Raw genomic sequence first — 24,571 nt, 5'->3', positions numbered from 1 at the left:
ATTCACCAATTTGGTAACACCCCCATGGATCTCTCACATCTAAACATGAGCTACTTTCAAGTTTTTGGTCGGTAGAATTGGTACTACAGAGGTTATAGAACAAAACTGTAGGACTGAGATGATGATGATTCCGATAACATATAGAGTTACTATTTTTTAGCTCTAAACCTTTGTTCACACATACAGGCTCTAAAGAGCATGCTCGCTTGTCTGCATGTCAGTTATACACTCAGCTCTGATTGGACAGTTATTTTCTCCCATGGCCACCACACTGGTACACAACAATCATTTCCCAAGCAGTGTGTTTTCACGCATTGCTTTTCTTATTCAGGTCCTAGTAGCTTGTTAAAGTTATTATATTGAACAGGGAAGTTGTTGGCAGCAACAATCAGCATTTCCTCTATTTTGTATGAAGTAGTCTACTTCTTGTTTTGTCGTTTTGCAGCCAAAAATACCAAGGCAGATTACTTGTCAATAAACCTGTTTCTGATTCTGATGGAGATACAGCTGTGCTTCTGTTTCTCGTGGGAATCAAATCAATTAGTTGTGTCTAGTTATCTATCTTGGATGTCAAAGGAGACTGAAGTTTTAAACCCATCTACAACTTCTCTTTAGGTGGTGGCACTGGGCCACTTATGAGTCCTGAATTGTGGTGGGGCAATGGCGGTTCAATTCACGATGAATGGCAGCCTGTTGCACAGCTAGTGCTCAAGTCTATATGTGTGAACAGAGGAATAAACACAAAGCACCTGAGAGTATAAGGATGAACATTTAAAATAAATAATGTAAACAACTGCTCTGGTAAGTAGGAAAGAATGCATACATATTCACCCCACACAATAATATTTTTGTAAGGAGCCGAAGAGGTGTCATGGAGAGAAAAAACAAATCTGTGCTCTTGGATTAGTAATTCATGCTGTCAATTAAATATTGTTTTTTGTCTCTCTCTCTTCGCCCAAACAAAGCCACAAAGTCCCTCCTTAATAGAAAGTATACAATAAATGTATAAATTACCTGCATATGAACATCAGGCTTTTCCCCCCACATTCCATTGAATGTGTTTAATTTGAACTAAAATTTTATATCTGTAAAATCTTTAAAATGTGAGATTATTCCTTTTCACTCACTAACTTCTGCCTTGGTCAATCCTTGGAGATGCTCTTGCTTCCACTCTCCTCTCCTCTCTCATGGCTTTTCAACCACATGCAGCAACACTCAACATTACAGTGTTTCTGAGCTTCGTCTTGTTTCCATGACTATGCTGAGGCTGGCTGATGAGATTGCATGAGTAAATTATGGGAAGTTTTACATCTTTAAACAAGTGAGAATGGGTTACAGACCTCATTATTGATTACAGCTGCCATAGGATTTGGGACTTTTTCTCTCCCACTCTTTCTTTTTCTTGTAATGCTTTAGAGGAACCTCTGGGTTAACTTTTCCTTTACTACTACTCTTTCCCTTGTGTGTCTTCCTCTCCGAAACCACTCTCCCTTCGGCTTTACTCCAAATCCTTCCTCCCTCTTTCCTAGTTTTCCGGACTGTGATGCATGGCTGTCTGTGTTTTCCAAAAGTCCATTAGTTGCTGGCACTAGGCTGCCTCCTCTCCCACAGACAGAGATAAAGATGCAGAGCATGGCTGCCTAGCAAGCTGCATGAAAATGAGAGGACAGTGGAAAGAGAGAGATGGAGGGAGACAGGGTTAGAGAGAAAAGGGAGGGTGGATGTGAAAACAACTTGATACTGGCCAGAAGCCCAAGAGCCAAGGGGCAAGGAAGAAAATGAAGGAAATGAAGGAGGTATAAAAGGGGAAGATGATTAAAACAAGGGAAGGAGGGAGGGAAGGAGAAAAGAATGAGAAATGGAATGGGTTGAGGGTGAAGTGAGGATAAGAAAGATGGGTCAATTGTAACCAGATATCCCGCCACCAAAACCATTTATATCATGCTTTCTGTTTTTCTTTTTTAAACCTTCCACATTCTACTTTGTCCCTGTAATTTATCTACAATCCTGTAATTGAACTTCTTCCTCACAACAAAACGCAGGGGAGTTATAGTGATTCATCCCCCACATTTTTTTTTATCCTCTTTTTATCTTGGAAATGAGGATGTTATCTAATGGTTAGTTTTAGGTCGGAGAGCTGGCTAGACATGACGCAGGCCAAGCAGTTGAAAAATGTGCTTAAAATGTTGAGCAGGGGCAATTGGCCATTGGATTTATATGTTGTCTAAGTTTAGGAACTTTGCTCTTTGTGTTTCTATTGGCCTAATTGCTTTTGTGCTCATGTTTCTCTCAGCCAATCTCTGAGTGCATTTTAATCTTTACAGGACTACAAATTTACTAATGGTGTATATGTTTTTATCTTGGACTTGAGTAATATTCTTTCTTATAAAAGAAAGAATCCAAGACAGCGAAAAACAATCTTTAATCTTATTTCCTTAAAACAACAGCTGGTTTGAAATTGAGGTCTCCATTAGGCTTGTGTCGATTGGCGATCAGATCGTATCTCGACGTTTAAAGGAATGATCGGAGATTGTTTTTTCCTACGCATGTATTAAAGCGATTTTAACTAACTTAATATTAGAACTATAATATCTAGAATCTGCGCCCTACTGTTTATTTTCTGGTGGAGCGGTAAGTCCGCCCGCTGAGCCACGATAATCAGCACGAGCAACAAGTGAATTTAAAATCCCCAATGTTAATCACAAACCAGTTTGCCGTCTCTTTTCCATGGATCTGACACCTGATGGGCTGTGCTCCTTTCGGACAGTTACCCAGCCTCCCTGGCTTCCCGGCTGCTGCCAGGGATGGGAGCTACATGGTCAGTCGATTAACGTTACTAGGGGCTAAGATACAGCAGATAACGTTAACAATTGGGTTTCCCTGGTGCGGAGCTTCACCTTCAACACAACAAATAAACTAGTTATTACATGTACAATTATCACATTAGGAGGCAGAGGCATAGCTAAATTGGACATGCAGATCAACAGAGAGCCGGAGAGTGAGAGAGAGAAGCCACCGCTAACTGCTAAACTAATGTAGCTAAAACTGTACTAGCTGCTTAATTGTCTCCTCAATTGAGTGTTCATTAAATGTAAGTCATCAAGGTCTCCCGAACATTCTTCATGTATGTGAAATGAGTTGTGCTGCTCCTGAGTTTTTCTTTAACACAACATCGCTATAAGTGCTTGAGTACTAGTGTAACTTGTGTAACGTTTGAATGTAAAGTGGATAATTAGCCGCTGTAACGAAGAATATGACAAAAATAACTGCGTCAAGCTACCAAAGCAAGATGCTATTAACACAGAAGCATGTCAGCAGGTCAGCCGAGCCGGTGTAGTCAGTTTCATTGATGAAAGTAAAAGCCGCTCCGCATATCCATAATATGATATGTCCAATTATGTGTTGTGGCCTGTCAGACTGGCGATCTGATCTCCTATCAGCGTTCTTGAGTAACCACGATCAGATGATTTGAAAAAAATTTGAGATCGCCCAAGCCTAGTGCCTATCCCAATTTATGCCTTTGTCCATCTTGTAAAATCAATATTCTGTTACGCATATCTCTTTGTTTTTTAGGCGATGTGATTGCTTTTAGGTTTTCTTCTGCTTATTTTATCTGAAATAAGTATGTGCTGCCTGTTTGTGTGATTATTTTCTAGCAAAACATGGCCGTCTACCTTCCTTCGCTTGCTCATTAAGGTGAGTAAGGGTGTGAGGGATGTCATTAAGGCTGCAAACTGGTTATTGGAGGTCTTTTATTAGGAAAGAGATGTCAGCGTAATCAGAGTCAAACTACTGTTTTTGAATTATACAGAATGCATAATGAGCAGCATGATTCAGCCAGACTGAACCTCTGAACACTCATCACTACTGAGCTGTAAAAATAAAATTCAACTAAATTTAAATTTAAAAGTTTGTTTATGAGTTCAACTAGGACTTTTTAATTTAATTTTAAAGCACACCAATAGGACAAACTACTCTAAAGGAAGCCTTTGTCTTTGGCAAAACAAGCTCAGTTTGAGTTTACACAGCAATGAACGATAATTCAAGCAGGAACAGTAGAAGTTGAAATTAGGGGTTGTATGTTCTCCTGTTTTGTTCAGCATTGGATCAAGTAATGAATAGAGGCGGGTATGGCTGCAGCCTGGAGCGTCCCATTTCATGCCATCCTGTCTCATGCCATCCTGTCTCATGCCATCCCGTCTCATGCCGAGGCGTGTCCAACGGTAAGTTCAGCGGGCCAAAATACGAAATGGCGAATTATTTTCCAAATGGAGTCACGGTTAAGTTTGTGACCACGTTTGCAATCAAGGAGGGTCAGTGTATGTTTTGGTCATTCGATTCGATACATTTCTTTATTCCCCTCTCTCCCTGCCTTCCTCTGACTCTCTGTCTCTACCCGCAGCAGACAGCTTCGCCCGAAGAGAGTCAAGCCAGCTGAGGAAATAGACTTTCAGTTCACGGCTGTAACGTTACTGTTACATTAACGTGAAAAGTAGAAGCTCGGAGATTTTAGTCCAGACGCAAGCTTTTATTTTGAAAAGTAGAAGCTCGGGGACGGCACCAGGCAGGACGGCATGAGACGGGACGCTCCAGGCTGCAGCCATACAGTCTTGAATGAATATGACACAGGTTGGAAAGAGGAGGAGTTTATTATGTTCTGCACAGCCCTAGCCTCGGGTTTAAGCAAACTTGATTGCCTGGCAGCATGCATTTTTATAATAAGAAGCACTGGAAAGCAAGGATAAGGTCATTTTAGATCTCCACCTCCAAATCATACAATAACTATTTTAAACAACAACTTTGGGTTAACTCATTATTAAGGAAAGCTTCTACACACACTAGGGCAGTGGCTGGCAAATAGGTTTAGCCAAGGTTCCTTTATTCTCTGAATTGTTTTATTATTTATTAATCATTTTATTTTCTGAAAATAGATTAGCAAGGTTTACAAAAGTGTTTGGTTGATGCCTGAATCCTCGTTGCCAAGACTCTCTACTCCAACAACAGCACTGGACACTTATTCAAACTGCTTTAACAGCAACTTTTCTCACTTTGCTGCAGTTATATAAATGTGTAGTCTTGGGTGTGTCATTACACTGTTTCATCACTGTTGATTGTGGTGACGGGTGCAACAGAGCACACTTCTGACCACACCCAACAAAGAGGAAACTTAGACCTAGAGAGGGCAGTGAAACACTGCGTTCAACCCTGCAATTAAGTTACTCTTTTATATATAGAACATAAATGTTTTTTTATGTAGACCAATGAGGGAAACATTTTCTATTTGATGGGGGCCAATGGTAATATGATGGGCCCGATATCTTTTTGCTTTTGTACTAGGGTCGTATTTCATTTCAGCTCTGCATACTTTTTTATCTGTCCTTGCATCTTGCTTTCTTGTCTTTCTGAGTAGCCACATACCTGTTTCTGTAATCATTTCTATAAACAAGTTTACCAGTATGTCCCTGTAGGAATATTTCAACTCCCAATCTTAGTTTATCTCAGTTAGACTAAATTCTCTGCTGAGAATTATAGAATTGAGACACAAATATAGTTTCTGCTGATATTCACTATGTATTACCGAAGAGAGACATGCCTGCACATGCAGTAAGATACGCAATCTCTCTCTCCAGGGCTCCAGACTAACTTTTTTCACCAGGAGCACAGTGGCCCCAACGGAAAATTTCAGGGGCGCAAAAATTATTGTCAAACCTATGTATCCTATGTACTTAGAACATGATGTTATTTTATTAGAAAATGTTACACTCTAAAGAAATTAAACAAAAATAAAAATAAAACCCCTCCCTCTCTCCTCCCAAACCCATCCCTACAACCTATTAAATTGAATAATTATTAATTTCTTACTCACTGTAACTTTTATTCTTGTATTTGTATATTCATTTTTAGTCTGTTTTATTTTCATGACCATTTTTAATTGCTCTTTAATGTTTCATGTAAAGCACTTTGAATGGCCTTGTTGCTGAAAGGTGCTGTAGAAATAAAGTTGCCTTGCCTTACAACCTCAGCCTGTCAGTCAGTCACCAGGGCACAGAAACCACTGTTGTGCCTGCTTAGGAAGTGTAACGTCAACAGCACCGCGACCGCTTTCGCCTCGCCATTAATATCATATCACAGCAAACGCTGTCTGCGTGAAATTTTGAAAAACTGTAATCACACTTGAAACCACTTTATCGGCATTTCCGTGACTCACTGTGACTTCAACAAAACTGCAGAGCCGACGTAGTTTGCACCGTCCGCAGCTATGCGTGTGTGTGCGAGTGTGTGTTTGTGTCAGAGCTCCGCTCTCTGTCAATTTTCACACTCACTCACACACTCTCAAATTTTGGTCGCAGTCTGGAGCCCTGCTCTCACTCACACACACACACACACACACACACATTAGCCTAATTGCCTTCTTCATCTGATGACTTTCATTGATTTCCTTGTTAGCTGCTGTAATTATTACAGACACAGGAGTTATAGCGCAGGACAAAAAGGAGAGAAAAACAGAGGCAGAGAGAGAGCAAGTGAAAAAGAGAGAAAAAGGAAGGAGTGAAAAAGAACAACATTTTTAGTAAGAAGATTGTGTGGGTGTCAGATGGATTCTTGAGTCGTGGCAGGCAGAAGAGAGAGAGAAACAGATAAAAAGGCAATTAGGCTTCATTATTAGATATGGGAAGATAAAAAGAAGATAGACAGAAATAGATAATAGAATTAATTCCTTCTTCTTCCCTTTTTTCATTTCTTTCTGCTGTTATTAAAGCCAAACACTTATTATCTCCTCTTCTTACTTCCCTCCTTTCTCTACCCCTGTCCCTTGACTCCAGCCCGATTTGTCACATTCTCTAGCAAACATGCCAGTTTTTTATCAATCACCACAATTGGTGTAAAAAATGTCTCTTTTAATCCTTACCATCTCCTTTCTTTAATATGTTGAGTACATTTTGCCCCATCTCCTTCTTCTGTACTCCCCTTTCCATCTGCTCTCCCTGAATCTGAGTCACGATACAGAAACACTGTCATCACACAGGCAGAAAATTGTAACAGCAGGGAAATATGTTTGCTGTTTGGGCTTGTTGTGTTGAATCCTAATGAGCTATCAGACTCTGCAGGAGGAGGGCTTTCTCTTTTTTTTGTGTAAGGGTGATTTGCACTACTAGAAAACAAAAAAATGAGAGAGCCCAGTAGCCAGAAAGGCATTTTCTGGTCTTAGCAGAGGCTGGGTTATTACAGAGGATATTGCAGCAGTCATGTTCAGGCACAGTGACAGATATATATCAAGCCAGCTTATGCTTCTGCAGATATTTCATTCAAATCCAATAGAATACATGATAAACACATAAAAATGACATTAATTTAAAAATAAAATCTAATGAAATCTGTCTTGCCCCAGCCCTTGTGTAACTGCACCATGTCATCGCACAGGCTCATACATAACATACCACAAGCATCAGTACTGACTGTAAAGGAACAAACCAAGAACACACATGGAAGCAAGGGATGAATGCAGGGAATTAAAGAGACGACAAGCGGAAGCACAGGAAGGATGGTACGTTAGTGGGCCTGCTGTAAGATCTACAAGTCACATAGCTTTAGGCAAGCTTGAGACCTAAAAGCATTGTTCATGAAAAGTGAAAGCCTCTCAAACAGAGAGGGAGAGGAATCACAAACACTGAGATCTGTCACCCGGACACAGCTGGGCCACCCTGCTCGGTAACCTTGACAACACCCTGACCAATAGCTGGTTGGCAGGAGGTCGTGTGAAGAAGTGTGACACACACACACACACACACACACACACACACACACACACACACACACACACACAGAGAGAGCACTGCTGCCCACAGATCTCTTGCTGACTGTGATTTGAGGGTAAACAGGTGTTAGAGAGGCCTCTCTAAGTTGAGAGCCCACCGCCACACACACACACACACACACACACACACACACACACACACACACACACACACACACACACACACACACAGTAAGACATCTGGGGTGAGGCACATTGATGTCATCCACCTTGCTTCACATTGGTAGACTGGTTAATGAAGACAGAGTTGAAATCTTTATACCCATCTAGATGATTTTTATGTGGGTTTTTTACATTCGAAAACAGGGACAGTGGCGAGATGAGAGCTGGAGGGAAGGGAGAAATGGAGGAGAGGACAGAGAAAGGGAGGGAGAAGAGGAAGATGGACGATAAAGGGGTTGGGGTCTGTGGTCGCTCACCATCAGTCTTCCCAAAGCTTACTCTCTCTCTCTGTTGTGTTTACTTTCTGACCCTCACTCCACCATGCATCTCTCTCTCCCTACACTTCTGTCATCATTCTCACCAGCATGCCTATTACTCTTCCTACTGTTCCTTGTTCTTCTATTTGCCTCCCTTTATCACCCTCACTACCTTCTGTATTAGTCATTCCGCTCCTTCCTTCTGCCTGTCCATTCATCCATCCAGCATCCATATTTCATCCCTGCTTTTTTTCTTCTTCTGTGTGTTATGTTTTCTCTCTCCTGCCTCTTATGTCAAAATAATAATATAAGCTACAAGTAATTTAGTTTTACAGTGAGGAAAAATATGACCCGGGCCACTTAACGCATCATTGTTGCTGAAGGAGAGCCCTCATTTGTAATCATACAAATCCTGCCTATCTCTGTCTGTCTCTCTAAATCCTCTCTGTAATGTTTGATTGCGTGTTTTTTTAATGGCTTTTAGCCCTACTGATTAATGTGTCCAACACTCCATTAAAACAATAGGAAAATAAAGAATTTATGTATTAGTAAAACATGGTGTTAAAATCCACCCACATCCTCTGTCTCTGTGCTTGTTAATCTCCTCTATTTCCTCATTCATTTCATCCATCCTCCTTTCCTACATTTCGACTCCATCGAGGTCCCTGTCCACAAATTCTGTTTCTCTATCCATCCTTCCATCTCCTTGCTCTTCTTTCCTTTCTCACCCATCTACAGTATCTCCCTCAATCTCCAGTTCTTTTTTAGTCCCTTGCTCCCCCCCTTATCTCTCTCTTTCCACCTTCCTAAATCTCCCAATTTCCCCCTGCCCATTCCCCGAGCACCCATCCGCCATCCATATCATCTTTCCCTCCTCCCTTCATGCGGATAGCTCTATCTGAGGAATCAGGCTAATCTTCATCATCATCACTAAAGTCATTATGGTAAATTGGTGAAAGCTTATAGCCTTGCATTATACAGCTCCTTGCTTCCAGTACTACAGATATATGTAGCAGAGGCTAAGAAATGATGGTATATTTTGTCATAATTTCTGGAGACATTATGCTAAATGGGCAGACAGTGATAGGGCGATATTAAGTGATGGACTTGTTCCAGAATGGAGTTAAGCATATGTGAGAGAAGTGAAGACACTTTCCATCATCAATAATATCATATAACATGTAAAACAGGTACGCGTGAGGAGTGTCAATGAAACTTATGCCAACAGTGGCCAGAAAAGTTAAATCAGTCAAAAAGTAACACAGGCACATGCCTAAAGCACATCAATTGAACGACCCTGTGTGCATCTGTTGATTGGTGTGACCTTATCCGCTTAACGGGTCAGATCCATTTCAGCATGGTAATACACCAAAACAAATTTGAAATTCAAATTCAAGAAATGGGTATTTTTCCTAAAAGGGGAGTTTTAGAAATGACAGCCAAAATGCAAAAGTAATTTTGCTGAGGTGAATGTCCTCCATACAGTATAATTTCAATATGTACATATGCATGAGGCATTTCACTTCACACTCACTGTGTGCAACACGCCAGTCTGCCCTCTTTTACAAATCCTGTTCCTCAGCCTTGATTGGCTGTTAGATACACACATGGGTGAAATTCAAAATGTATCCATTTTCTGCCAAAGGCTTCATTGTCCTGTTCAAAGCTGATCAGTCCAGGGTAAGGTTGGAAGAACAGTGAATTCACTGTGGCCATATTTACCCATAACATACATTTTTGTTTAAGAACAGGACTGCTTTCTTTAATTCTGGCCTTGATTTCAGTTACCATTACAGTAAATGTTTCAGTACAGTGTTTTTAATTTTTAAGAAGCTGCCTATCAATATGACACTTGGGAGTAATAATAATACATAGCGTGCAAGGACATTTGGGAAAAGACGCATTTTCTAAAGTGGATCCTTCCCATAGTGTAGCAGAAAGTCATATGGACAGAAAATCACTCAAACTGGCAATCCACTCAACTCTAAAATCACTCGGCAATCATAAGAGACTCTGGAGGCCTGACAGAGAGTAGCTGTCATATATTCACACAGGTACACTTACATCAGCTTAGTCTGTGTGTGTGTGTGTGTGTGTATACCAGCACGCACATATACATACCTCACCGTTCTGTTCTATAAGGTACGGACACAGAATGGGGGGGTAACAGCTGCGAATCAGTGTCTGTGTAAAAGTAATGCTATAGCGGGACCACAAACACACTAGACGCCGACCTACATGTCACAAATCTTTTGCTTTCGGATTGCCGGCATGCTTTCTTAAATCACACACTGTGGCAGCATTAGGCTGGCATTGTTTGGTTGGAAAAAAGCAAAGCAGCTGGACTAGAACATAAAATCACCATGTGATCACTGATTTAATATTATACAAAAAACTAAAAACAGTATGACATAGTCCTGGATGTTGCAGAGCTGGCTGGTTGTTTAATATTTTTAGCAGAGGAAGATGCCATGTTCTAGCCTAGAAATCTAGACGCACCTTAGCGGCAGCAAATCTAAATCGGATACGGCAAACGTTTAATCTATCAACTAGCTTCGCTACCTTCTTTGTTGCTCTGCCTGGTTGTAGCGCTATCCTATTGCGTGCAGAGGGAATTTGAAAAACAACCGTTTATCCCGCTCCTCATCTTGATGTGGGTCTGGCTTGTCAGGCTAGCCATGTTCTACTTTCACTATGATTTTTGTTATGACAAAAATATGATGCCTTATATTATTAGCACATCCCATTATGGTCTGTGTCAGTAATTTACAAGTTGCAGCCTAGGGGGTGCAGAGGTTAAGTAATGAAGTGGGTAAGTAATTGATACTTAATTTTAGTCATTACTTTTACAAGTCAGCACAACAGTCTGAGCAAAATGCTGAACTGTCAGAAGCTCCTCAGCTGAAAGGCTTACCCAAATCACACACACACACACACACACACACACACACACACACACACACACACACACACACACACACACACAAGACTTTCTCTTCCCTCTTGAGACCATGCAAGAATAAATAGAGATCACATTGCATTAAATGAAGACGCCATTATGTCAAACAGTGACATACAGCACGCTTGTCTTTGATATATGTGAAACCAAGTTAATGAGATATCAAGTCTGCGGTGCAACACCTCTTAGTTTATTGAAAGCCTTGATCATTGACTGAAATGGGGGAGACACATATATTTCCCCTTGACAAGCCTCACCCTGCCTGCAGCACTTCACTGGCTTTGCGTGTGTGTTTGTGTGTGTATCAATGCATGGAAGATCTGCAATCGGCACAAGCCTAGTGCACATTTGTATGTGAGTGATACCAGAAACAGCTCAGACACTGACCCATTCTGACATATAATATTATTCTGCTGCAAGTGATCGAAACTTAACTGAAAAAAAAAAAAAATCTATAGTGCAGAGGAGACGACGATGACAGAGAGGAGTAAGAGGTTTATTGTGCAAGAGAGTAAGGCCCGAGAGAAAGAGTGAGAGAGGAAGAGGGTAAGCAGCATTGGGAAAAGGAGAGAGAGAGCATGTAAAAATATATCAGTAACAGGAATCAAATATAGCAAAGGGACTGTCACTGGTGTGAAGAAGACAAACACATCCAAATAAATCAAACCGAGACAGAGAACAAAAGATGTCTGAGTCTGACTGACTCATGGGGTCTGTTAATCACATCGTGGCCTTCCAAATAGCCTTCAGCTTATAAAAATACTCTTCCAGGTGGCTTCCATATATATTGTCAGTATAAGAAGAAATCATAACAGGTTGAAAGTCTCCACTGAAGGAATTTATTATGTGATTGTTTTCAAGTGTTTTCTGTGACAAGCTCCAAGGTAAAATTATATCTTAGCAATTTTTTTTTATGTTGATGAAGATATAACAAGTATTTGACTAAGTAAATTGAAGTTTACATTTTCAGTACTGTGTTTAGGAATCATTAAATAACACAATTTGAGTTTCATTGGAAATCAAACATGGCAACAGTGTCATTGATGGTGCCACTGCAGCAGAAAGAAAACATCAGCTTGTGTCAATGCAGCTAAGAGAGAGGGATGGGCATCAGTGTACCACTAGAGTGCACCCTGTAGCCTTTAACACAGTGTAGATGAGACAGACAGAGATACAGAGGGAGGTGCAGAAAGGGAAAATATAAAGAGAGGTGTAAAAAGAAAGAGAAAAATATAGAGAGCGGTAATGTTAGGGAAACACAGTAGTGTCAGAACGTAGAAAGACAGTAAAGCAGACATTTGCAAGTAATCGGTGGTGCAGTGAAAGAGATGCAGGGGAGAAAAAAAAACATCAACTCAAGAGAGACACAGTCAGAGGGGAAGGTCTGCCTCTTTCTTGCGTTATCTCTTATTGCGGCTGTGCAGTGCTAGCTGCCTTTGCTACTCTGTAGAAATGTAGAATGTATCCATGAAAACCAGATGCTCTCTCCATCTTGCTTATGACCGGCCCTATATATATATATATATATATATATATATATATATATATTATTAAATAATTTTATTAAAATTATATATATATATAATTTTAATAATTGCAAACTATGACCAGGGAAGGTCAATGTTATAAAAATGGTTTGTGTTCCCAAGCTGAATTACCTTATCCAATCTCTTCCTCAGGAGGTCCCCCTGTCATATTTTAAATGGTTTGACAGGACAACAAAGACATTTATATGGAATGGTAAAAAAAAACAAACCTGGCTACATTGTAATAAATTACAATTGGTAAAGGAGGTTTGGATCTACCAAATATGTTGTATTATTACTATGCTTTTAACTTAAGGCATCTGGCCCACTGGTCACGTCCTCCTGAGAGAGCCCCACCCTTGTATTGTATTAAGCAATCTGTTCTTGCCCCATTATCGCCCTAACAAAGCCTGTCTGTCAAACTGTATGGTGCGGCAAAACACACATCCGATGATCTCTCACTTAAATGTCGTTTGGACCAAAGTGACCCCAGTGTTTGAACTGGATCCATATCTACAGTAAATACTTAATTAAGTATTTGGTGAAATCCAAAGTTATCTATTGGTAGATCTCCCGTTTTTTGGAGGGATTGGTTGGAAAAGGGAATTGTCACACTGGGAAATCTGTATCTTGGTGGCATATTGAAATCCTTTGAGGATGTGGTAGAACAATTTAGAAGATTTAGAGGTCTCAATTTTACTTTTTTAGATATTTGCAACTTCGCCATCTGTTAGTGGGGCTTTTTGGATCCATTTCCTCAGCCCCGAAGGCACCAGAATGTTTAGATAAGGTGTTGTTGAAATATGAAAAAGGTCATGAGGCTTCTGGGTATTATTCAATGCTTATGCAGAACCTGGGAGATGGAGCCTGAACAGCCCTCAAGAAGACATGGGAAAGGGATCTGAGTATTAAACTGGATGATGAGTGGGACAGAATCTGTAGGAATATTAAAATGATGTCACATGATGTGAGGGTGCATCTCATTCAGTTCAAGATTATGCATCGCTTCTATTGGACTCCCTCCAGATTGTCCAGAATTGGTCTGAAAGACACACCAAATTGTTGGAAATGTAAGACAGAGGACGGCCAATTACTTCATGTCCTATGCTCCTGTGATAAGGTCCAGGAATTTTGGACCAGGATACATGATAACCTGTGTTGGATTGCAGGGACCCAGATTTCATTCAGCCTAAAATTATTTGTTCTGGGAGATGGGTCAATCCTAAGTGGGATGAATAAGCACATAATAAACTGGGTCCAAACTACAGTGGTGCTCATAAGTTTATGAACCCATGCTAAAGTTGACTAAAAAGAGGAATTAAAAAAAATAATCTTTTGGAAATTGATCTTAATGCCTTAATTAAAAAAATAGGAAAAATCCAACCTTTAAGGACACCAATTTCCTTTGTGAATGAATAATGTATCGCAAATAAATAAATGCTCTTCCTTAAAATACAGGGGGCATAAGTAAGTACACCCCTATGTTAAATTCCCATTGAGGCAGGCAGACTTTTATTTTTAAAGGCCAGTTATTTCATGGATCCAGGATACTATGCATCCTGATAAAGTTCCCTTGGCCTTTGGAATTAAAATAGCCCCACATCATCACATACCCTCCACCATACCTAGAGATTGGCATGGTTTTATTTCAGTTAGCCTGGTTTGATTTGCATTGAGAGATGATTTTATGGAAAGTACCCCATGCCAATCTCTAGCCATGGTGAAGGGTATGTGATGATGTGGGGCTATTTTAATTCCAAAGGCCAAGGGAACTTTATCAATTGTGTGTTTTGTATGTTGTTTAAAAAATAAATTAAAAAAATGTTAATAACAAAAATAATTGCAAACTATAAAAAACAGACATATGCATGCACATTCAGTTATATCAGAGGTTATGTGTGTTTTGTCAAGTTGCTGGTGTCAAACACAGCTCTAATTAGCAATAAAAATGTTTCTGTTTAAAGGCTGTGTTTAGACGGAAAGAGAAAACGCAAGTGGCATTGCGTTTCACAACCTCCTGGCATCACTTTTTATTCCGCGTTTAGACAAGGGTTTTGGGGGACGAAATCTGCGTGCATATGGTGACGCAAAAGAGTGTGAAATTCGATGTAGTATGCACACCAGGCGGCTAGGTGGCATGCACACACACACACGGCACACACACACACACGCACACACACATGCACAGTGCGTTTTTATCCTTTAGACGAGAACGCAACGGTGGAGCGTTTTTAAAATATTTTGACGTTTTCACCCGTGAGCGTATTTGTGTAAACAGGGCCTTTTACATGATCCTTGACACACTAATAATAAGTGTATATGTGCTCAATAAACACGTCTGCCAACAAGCAGTGCGTGCAAGTGAGTGTTAATAGTTGTGTGCTTATATGCTGTTATGTGCTGCATTTATCTCATCATTTAAAAAAAAAAAACACCCGCCACTTTAATCACTCCTTCCAACACTTCCAATGCTTCAATATGCTGGCTTCAGTTCAAGTCTAATATATTCTAGAAGGAGGAGTGATAAAGTTAGCTCCTCAATGGAAGAGAGAGAAGGGCGATGCAAACAGAAAGCGGGATGCGGGCAAATGAGAAGCAGCAGTCAGGTATTTATGATGCTGGTTAATCACCGAGGGAAATAAGTATTTAACCATGTGCGCATTATCTGTGTATCGTTAACATCATTTAGATAGATTTATTCCCTATCAACACAGATGGCCCTCTAGCATGAGCTGTATATCAAATCAGGACTGAGGCTGAGCTGAGGCTGAGCTGTGTACAATAAGGATATACTGTATACTATTAGAATATTCAATTTGTTGTATGTATAAAACAGTATGAATATTTGATATACTCTATACAGTTTATAGAGTATGGAAAAAAACAGAAGAGATTTGATTTTAGTGTACCTTATATATGGGTGGTATTAGAATATAAATTTCTGATTTTAAATCAGTAAAGAAAAACACATTTTATCACAAAAGAGTGTAAATATTGTGTGTTATATACTGTATTCCATTGGAGGAGACATTTTATCTCTCATCTTTACTGGTAAAGCAATGTGACATTATTTATTTTATTTATGTTCTTAAGTGACAACAGCACTTGCGCACGCTGTGCCTTTGTCACATGCCTTGTTTTATGATTGGTTTGGACATTTAGCATAATGCTGGGCAGCAATGCTCTCAAGTGAAATTGCTCTCTGGGAGAGCAAGGATGCATGACAATTCTTGTAGTGTGATCAAACCACAAGACTCACCTGGTTTTCAGGGCAAATGCTATCATATACTATCAAATATTTTCATGTCAAGTAAACAGTCAATGTTGATAGGTAACAATTCAAATTTGATCCTCTACCCATATCTGTCTTTATTGTAAAACTGTAAAATGTGTTGACATGTTCTATAAGTCATACATGTGACAACCTCAGAGATTAGTTTGCCCTTCAGGTTGATTTCACAATACAACCAAATTAAGTGTGTTCTCAAAAATGACAAGGTCAAAAGTTGGCAAATGATGAGTGCTTTGCACCAAGTAATGAATATTTGCTTTGATGTTACCGCCATTCTGCCAGGTACCCGTATTCAAAACACATCACAGGAGTCTTTTCGACTCCAATGTTTGTTTTACTAACCACAGTGATTTCACACGTGTCAACGGCCCTTTGCTTGGAACTAACAACTAATTATAAAGTAAAGACCTACCTTGCGAATGCCTTCCTTTGACTCCTCAACGTTATTATCTCCTCCTCCGGTGCGGTTAATCATCCGCCACATCTGGGAGTACATGGGATCTCTCTCAAAGGGGTTCATAGACTTGGAGCGCACCTGATCGTATACTGCGGAGTCCAACACTGTACCATAAGGCAACTCTGTCTGCTTGGATAAGTCCTGGAGAGACCTAGGGAGAGACAAGTGGTGAAAGAGTAAGTATTCACATTGTTTCCAGCCATCCATTCGCTGACCATGCAGACTCTGTCTGAATGCTCAGCTTCACATGACACATGGGGCTCAGTTCATCCACTGGGTATTACTGCTGTAGTGATACTGCAGTCACATTGTAGTTGTCATTTGGTGCATGTAGTAACAATGCCCTGTTTTCAACAGCATGTTCTCTGTGCAACAAGTATCCACAGTAACAGTAGATACCGAACTACACTGCTATCTCATCTACTGCAATGATGGAACGATAACATCCTACAACAGCCTGTCCAACATTGTAAAAAGCCGGTCTATTGTAATAAACCAATAGCACATTCTGACGGTAAAGAAATAAGCAGACTCCATGTGCACACTTTACCTCACTTTTCCTTTTAAGCGGTGAAAAGAGTAATTAATCACATAGACGCAAAAGAAAGTTAAAAGACTACTTGTGATGGCAATTTTGGGGTGTAGGTGTAAACCTGAGGGACATCAGAGTGCACATAAACTTGGTAAACAGCAGCCCTGAAGCTGTGCCTTGCTTAAGGACACTACACAAGGGTTTCAGTCGTCTACTCAATCACATTACCCTGAAAGCTCTACTGTATACCTCAGACAGTAATAATACAAACAAGCAAACATAGAAGAAGCAAGGCATTTGCCCACCCAAATTAAATCCCATAGGCCGGCTGCACACTGCCTGCGGGCGTGTCAGCTGCGTGGCGTGTCCGTTTTTTTTTCCGGCTCCCATGTTAACAGGTTAGAGCTTGCACACTGCCTGTGTGACACGCATGTCTCAGCTGCGGCTTGAGCCGGAAACGCGCGCATGCTATAAATAGGACCGATGCCTATTTTTCACGCGACATGCAAGTGTGTTAGAAGGCAAGTTTTCCAGGCAACATAGAATACGGAAAAATGTTATATGTCATTTTGACAACACATTTAATAAATGACATTTTGATGTTTGAAAGTCTCTAGGTTTTGACATAAATGCAGATATAAATTTAATTAAAAAAAAATATATACTAATTATCGATTTTCAAATATTGCACTTGTCAATACAGAATGAAATATTCTGTAGCCTATTTTGCCATCAATACTGCTGACGTCTTTGCTGTAATCAAATCAGTCTATATTTATGTTTAACATGGTATTTCATTTTATCAATGGGAAACATACATGTGTACAGACAATGCTAGCAGCAGCAGCAGCGCCGCGTCAGACATGTTTCTGGTGTGTAAAGACATAGAAAACGCCACACAACTGACACGCAACAGAAAAGCCACGCTTACGCCACGCAGGCAGTGTGCAGGAGGCCTTACTGTGGTGTTTTTGGCTTGGCACTCTTATGTTTGCATGAGGGGACATAGTGAATGACAAGCCTTTGTAACTGTCTTGATAGGTGTAGGGAGGGCATCGGACAGTGCACGTCAAGTTTTTATGAAGTGGCCAGCTGTATGGTTCTCACTTTCTCTTCCCCATAAATGAGTAATGTGGATGTAAACTCTCCGTGGGCCAACAGTGGGAGTTGGCAGCACCATATAATTTACATTGACTAATAGAAAAAATGGGAATTGGCCATGACCAACAAATGTAAAAAATAAATGGTGGTGGAAAGCAGTCAAGACAGCAGCACTCACTTAGCTCACAGTGCTGAGCAAGATGGCTTGACTAACTGCACACAGTTTATATCTACAACTATATCAACACAAAGGGAGACACTAACAAAGAAGTTGAAATGAAAATAAAAAACACAAGTCAGTATGTTTTCTTCTTATTTCTCTCTCTCGTCCTTTCTCTCTCGCTCTACCCCTCACCCATAAATTGCCACCTCTGGGGAAATACACAAGCTATTGTTAATTATAATGCAACAGTGCTTGGGTTGCCTCTCAAAGAGTTTGGCCGCTGAGAAATGTAATGGAGAACCATTACAGGAACTAATTACTAAGAAGGAACTCATTTGTTAAATGGCTGCTACATACCACCCATGGATTTGAGAGACACATATTTGTGAAACAAAACGTGAACAAAAACTCTCAACCTGTCCTGCTTAATGAAGAACAACAAGTGTACAGTATCTTACTTCATTAATTCAGTTGTAATACACCCACAAAGCACATTTAACAATGGGACAAATAGAAGTAGGTACAGTTTGCATTATTATAGGGCTGAGAGACACAGAGACACACATCCAAAATAACACATTCAGACTTCTTATTGGGGTCACAGCTCTAATGGGTTTCTCTCCTTCTCGCATACCCTCCTCACCTATCTCTCTGACCTGCTCTAAAAAACTTTAAAAGGTTATACTGAACTTTGCTGTGAACATGAATCTTTTATTGCCGTCAATTAATCTTTGGCCTTAATAAAACTTAACTTAATCTCAACTCCCCACTACTCCCCTGTGAATATGTACACTTGTCAGCACACTCTTTGACCAGGATTCCCCACTGGGTAGTTTTTTATTATACCTTTATTTATTCAGGGGAGAGGCATGTGTAGGAGGGACAGGGAGTAATTTGTCATGTCTTAAAGATGAGTTTAGATATTACTGCGACAAAAGAAATCCTAATTAAAACGGGTTTATAGTGACTTCACCTCCAGTAATGCTCCCATATTGGACGAAAAAACACAATGAAAAACTTAGAACTGATTTAAAGAAGGAACATTTGGAGGAGTGGACAAAAACAAAGATAGCATATGAGGTGTTTACAATAATTCGTTCCAAAACTACGAAATTTTATTAGAAAAACACAGATACTGGTTGTCTCAAGATTTATTACTATGTGTGTGTTGTCTTATGGAGATATGCATATATGAATTATGTTCTTTAATTGTCTTTTTGGAAACGTTTTATGCAAATCTTATGTGTGCACGTGTGTATGCGTTTGCACACACTTGCCTTTCTGTCCTGTGTATGCCAGCTCATTTTGCAATTATATTACCCCTACGCAGCCCAATAAGCAAGAACATGGAGTGAACAGCAGCTGAATATACAGTATGTGTGTGTGTGTGTGTGTGTGTGTGTGTGTGTGTGTGTGTGTGTGTGTGTGTGTGTGTGTGTGTGTGTGTGGTTGTGTGTGAGTGATTGCATGTTTATCAGTGTATACAATATGTGTGTATGATCTCTGTGTGTACATCTTTGTTTCGGCATATTTGGTCATCTGGTCGTCTTCGTGAAAGCTACTGGTAATACAATGCTTTTAGGGAAAGCTAAAAACTTTTTTTTATGGGGAACATTGCATAAAACTTAGCGAGTGTGTTTCTTTAGCTGCATATTTATCTTTTTTTGTTGGTGTGACTTGGGTTGCTATGCCACCTCAGGTGTAAGAAATAGGTTAACAAAAAATATTCCATAAGTCCTTGCAGAGAGTCAAAGGATGGGCTTTTGTTTTCTTCAGAAGCCAAAAGACAAAGATGATCTTGGCTGTTATTCTGGAGGGAAATTAATTTGGGTAAAGGCAGAAGAGCCTTGATCAGTTTATTAACCTTTTAACAAATAGATGCTGAAGCAGACACCTGAGCAAACTTGAAGAAGCAGCAATCTGTGCTGACTGAAGCCTACACCTGAAGAGTCTGTCTTCCTCAAACAACAACAACAACAACAACAACATGGTCTTTAGAGTATTGCTAGCTACATTCTGGAGCTGCTGACGTTTTGCCTATATTTGCATTATTTGTAAATATTGGAGGAGTTTTGGACCTACATAGTCATTTACATGCCAGTTTTTGTTATCATATAATAAAGTATTTAGAGGGGTTTTTATTATTGATTATTATTTTCTATGTGTTATTGTTGGTCACCCTGAAGCAATGTGTTATAATCTCTTCAGTATACACTACCAGTCAAAAGTTTGGGGTCACTTAGAAATGTCCATTCCACTCCATTCCAGACAGAATACAGGCTGAGATCAGTTGCATTGTTTTTTTTTAACCAGGGCAGCAGTTTTCAGATTACATTATGTGCTTACATAATTGCAAAAGGGTTCTCGACTGTTATAGACAGAAGTGGCTGAAGAAACGCTTGAAATCCATGCTTTTTGGTCTAAATGTCATACCCAAATTTAAAAGTGGTACAGCTCCCATATACGTTGACATAGGGGTGTGCCTGATATCATTGGAAAGGTGATTGATGTGGGTGTGTTTGTGTATTTGAGAAGTGTTTTATTTTGTACTTTATTGGCTGTTTTCTTTGCACTTTTCAAATGGAAATAAAAAAAAACATGTCTGTAGAAAAATATTCATATAAAATCCATTTTTGAGTCTTTTGGCTTCTGTAGTAAGCTGAGACATGTGGCTAATGTTGTCTGTCACCTGTCAGATGTGTTTACAGCAATGTATTTTAATCATTTTACAGATGTATGACTTGGACGGAAATAAAAAAACCCTCCATTCTAGCCTCTGTAACTCTGTCAGTAAGGCCTAGAATCACCGTATATGGGAGCTGTACCACTTTTAATTTGGGTATGACATTTAGACCAAAAAGCATGGAATTTCAAGCGTTTCTTCAGCCACTTCTGTCTACAACAGTCGAGAACCTTTTTGCAATTATGTAAGCACATAATGTAATCTGAAAACTGCTGCCCTGATTAAAAAAACAATGCAACTGATCTCAGCTGGTATTCTGTCTGGAATGGAGTGGAATGGACATTTCTAAGTGACCCCAAACTTTTGACCGATAGTGTATATGTGTGTTCTTTGCTTTTACAGTAGCTAGTTTATGCATGACTGTTAAACTGTTAAAGCATTATTTCATTCATTACTGTTATAAACTGTCAAAGGGACAATGGTGTTACAATCCCCTTTCACCAACAGAGGGCGATAAAGTGGCAGGGTGACAGTAAACGTTGCCTTCATGGTCCTTTAGAAAACATTAAATAACCAAATGATATAACCATAACCAGACTTTAAATAACCAAATGAGCTGCTAAAAAATAGAAGCATTTTGCTATCTTAGCTGACCACTGGGACGTAACAGACATGCATGCACACAGAACAGTCACCAGCCACTTCTCTCTCTCTCACACACACACACACACACACACACACACACACACACCTGATTGACTTTATTAGCATTAGCAACTATAACACATGACAGACTGTGTGAGATTGAGCTAGGAAAGGAATCTTTTTATCCTCAAACACTCCTCCGTCTTTCAATCTTCACATCCTGACCAATTATTCTGCTCCATCGCTTTGCTCTCTCAACAGGTGCCGCCTCTTTTCTCACAATTTTACCTCTCCAAAATCCATTTCTCATTCTAACTCATCACCACTACCCAAACCCTTCCCCTCTCTCTGTTTGCTTCTTTCCACTCTCTTGTCTCTCTCTTTGTATGTTGCTCTCTTTGCCATTCTGCACCGCCCTCACTGTTTTCCTAAAGGATTCACACTGAAATTGAGGAAAAACATCCAAGCGTGAAATAGTCCAGAGAGGGTTCTGAACGCTCACTTGTTATTTTATTTTCAGGATGAAACAAGGGCATTAATACTTAAAAACCCTGTCTGTCCTGACGGCTAACTGAGACACGGAGACGAGCGATGCCTCCATCCTTCCCTGGCCTTCTCTTCCTTTCCTGTCAGTGCATTCGCTTGTTTGCTCTTTTCCATACTTAACTAATTCACTCTCTCAGTCACTCACATAACCACTTGCTCTATTACATCTGCGTAATATGGTAATCTAGTATTCATCAGATAAAAGTGAACGCTAATCAGAACATCACACGCTACTCTCTTCATTTCTCCGTTAAGGTTTCGTTATGCTTTATGATTCTTCTTAGTTTGTTTTGGGTGTGTTCCCTCTCACCACTCACCCCACCACCCATCTTTGGAGACCCAAGGGCATGTGGGTGCTGCTGTTAATTATGCCACTAATTACCCCAGAAGAGTCAACACATTAAAGATAATGCATTCAAATGTATGGAAATCCTTAATTAGCCCAATAGATGCTGAATGTGTCGGTAAACTATAAGAGGTACTCATTAATGACGGCAAATTAAAAAGCTAAAAAAAAAAAAAAAAAGGATAGACAAAAGAAAATAATAAAAGTAATTCTTTCTACATACTCTCCAAGGGACTAGACAGAAGGACTTGGAATAAAAGGTGAAAGATAGACCGCATGAAGAAGAGAGAGGAACAGAGAGTAAAAAGAAGGAGGTCTGCTAAAAAAGACAAAAAAGAGAGGGAAAAAGACATAGAGACAAACTGACAGAAAGAAATTAAGAGACAGATAGTGATGAGATTTTGAGAAATAAATGTTGTTTATTCCGAAGCCAAGCACAATTAACTGTGGCACTGCCGGGCATAGCGGATGCTTCAGTATGCTGATTAGTCCAATGAAAGATGAGCGTTTCCTTGTGCCACCAGGAGAGAATCAAGCAAACATATTATCACGAGGATAGATAAACAGAGGGCACATAGCTTAGGGAAATAAATATGTGTGTGTGTGTGTGTGTGTGTGTGTGTGTGTGTGTGTGTGTGTGTGTGTGTGTGTGTGTGTGTGTGTGTGTGTGTGTAGGGGGTAGAAAGCTTTGCCAGTTGCGTTAGCCTCTTTCCGACCAAGTAGTTACAGGAACGTAGTTATAGGAACAGTCCACTTCTAAACAGTTCTACTAACTACTCTCCCCCAAAACTGGTTTTGCCATTTGCATTCGCACTGGCCAAGTGGCCATAGGAACTGGTAGGAGGGGTAAGGGAGTGACGCAAGCACGGCAACGGTCTTTATAGCATCGTCACTTGACTTTAGCGTCACATACAACAACAAACCAGCATGGAGGAGGCCATCGGAATGTTCCTGTTGTGCCTTGCCGGGATCCTCATAATGGAGTTTGAACGGCGGCGTTTAAAGACTAGGCTGGAGTACTTAACAGAGAAAGACAGAAGACGAAGGCTCCAGCGTAATATGATCCTAATTAATATGATGGAAGAAGATAGAAGAGCAGAGCGCAACAGGCAAACGCAATGATGGGTAAATTTAACTAACAATTAGCTGGTTGAACGCGTGATGTTTGTCTTATGAGTTAGCATACGTAGGCGAATTGCAACAGACAGTGAAGAATATGTACTGTTTGTGTTTCAGACGTTGCTAGGTCACTAAGGGTTCCTATGCTATGTCCTATGTCCAGTCGGAACACGAGAAAAAAAGGGTTCTAGGAATGTTGTGTTCTAGTAATTGCAAAAATCCCTCCGGTCGGAAAGGGACTCTTGATAGACGTTCTGCTTTCAACCTGAGAGAAACATGCAGAAACACTTTCTTACACACTTGGCCTCATTCTCTCTCTCTCTCTCTCTCTCTCTCTCTCTCTCTCTCTCTGTCTTATCTTATCTTCCCTATCGTCATCATGGGAAGCATCTCCATTCACACACACACACACACACACACACACACACACACACACACACACACACACACACACACACACACATACTCCAAACTTGAGGCAGACAGGAAATTACTATCCTACGATGGGGTGAAGGAGGGAAGAATAGATGGAAAGGATAGGGAATTAATGGTGTGTGTGTGTGTGTGTGTGTGTGTGTGTGTGTGCGTGTGTGTTTGTGTGTGTGTGTGTGTGTGTGTGTGTGTGTGTGTTGCCTCATGCATTACACCTGCCTTGTAGAATGGATTTCCACACTGAGACACAATGAAGCACATGGTTGAAGGAGTGTGTCTCTGCATGTTACAAACAATTTGCACAGTAAGTACTGCTAGCTTGTCAGTTGCAGAGTATGAGGGAGTGCCATGCTAGCAGCTAGGCAAGCATTATAACATGTGTTTCAAAGTGATGCACAGTCATCATGGAAGTAAAGACTGGATTACAATTGAGCTGTTAGGAGCAGTTTGTGAACAGTGTTTTCTCTGGAAGATGGCAAGTCCCTTTGGGGTGGACTTTGGGCTTTTTCACTTTGTAAACCTATAATGTGCACAA

The 24,571-nt window shown here is 40.2% G+C and overlaps 1 protein-coding gene across 1 annotated transcript in view; it reads right to left on the bottom strand.

The window, feature by feature from the left end:
- grid2 (glutamate receptor, ionotropic, delta 2) overlaps positions 1 to 24,571 on the bottom strand; it is a 248,700-nt gene that overhangs the window by 61,629 nt on the left and 162,500 nt on the right. The window contains exon 11 of the mRNA XM_078250909.1: positions 16,425 to 16,620. Coding sequence (XP_078107035.1) covers positions 16,425 to 16,620 — 196 coding nt within the window. The remainder of the gene's footprint in view (positions 1 to 16,424; positions 16,621 to 24,571) is intronic.

The sequence above is a fragment of the Sander vitreus genome, chromosome 5, assembly GCF_031162955.1.
Source record: "Sander vitreus isolate 19-12246 chromosome 5, sanVit1, whole genome shotgun sequence".
NCBI classification, from domain to species: Eukaryota; Metazoa; Chordata; class Actinopteri; order Perciformes; family Percidae; genus Sander; species Sander vitreus.
This window is presented reverse-complemented; position numbering and strand designations above follow the sequence as displayed.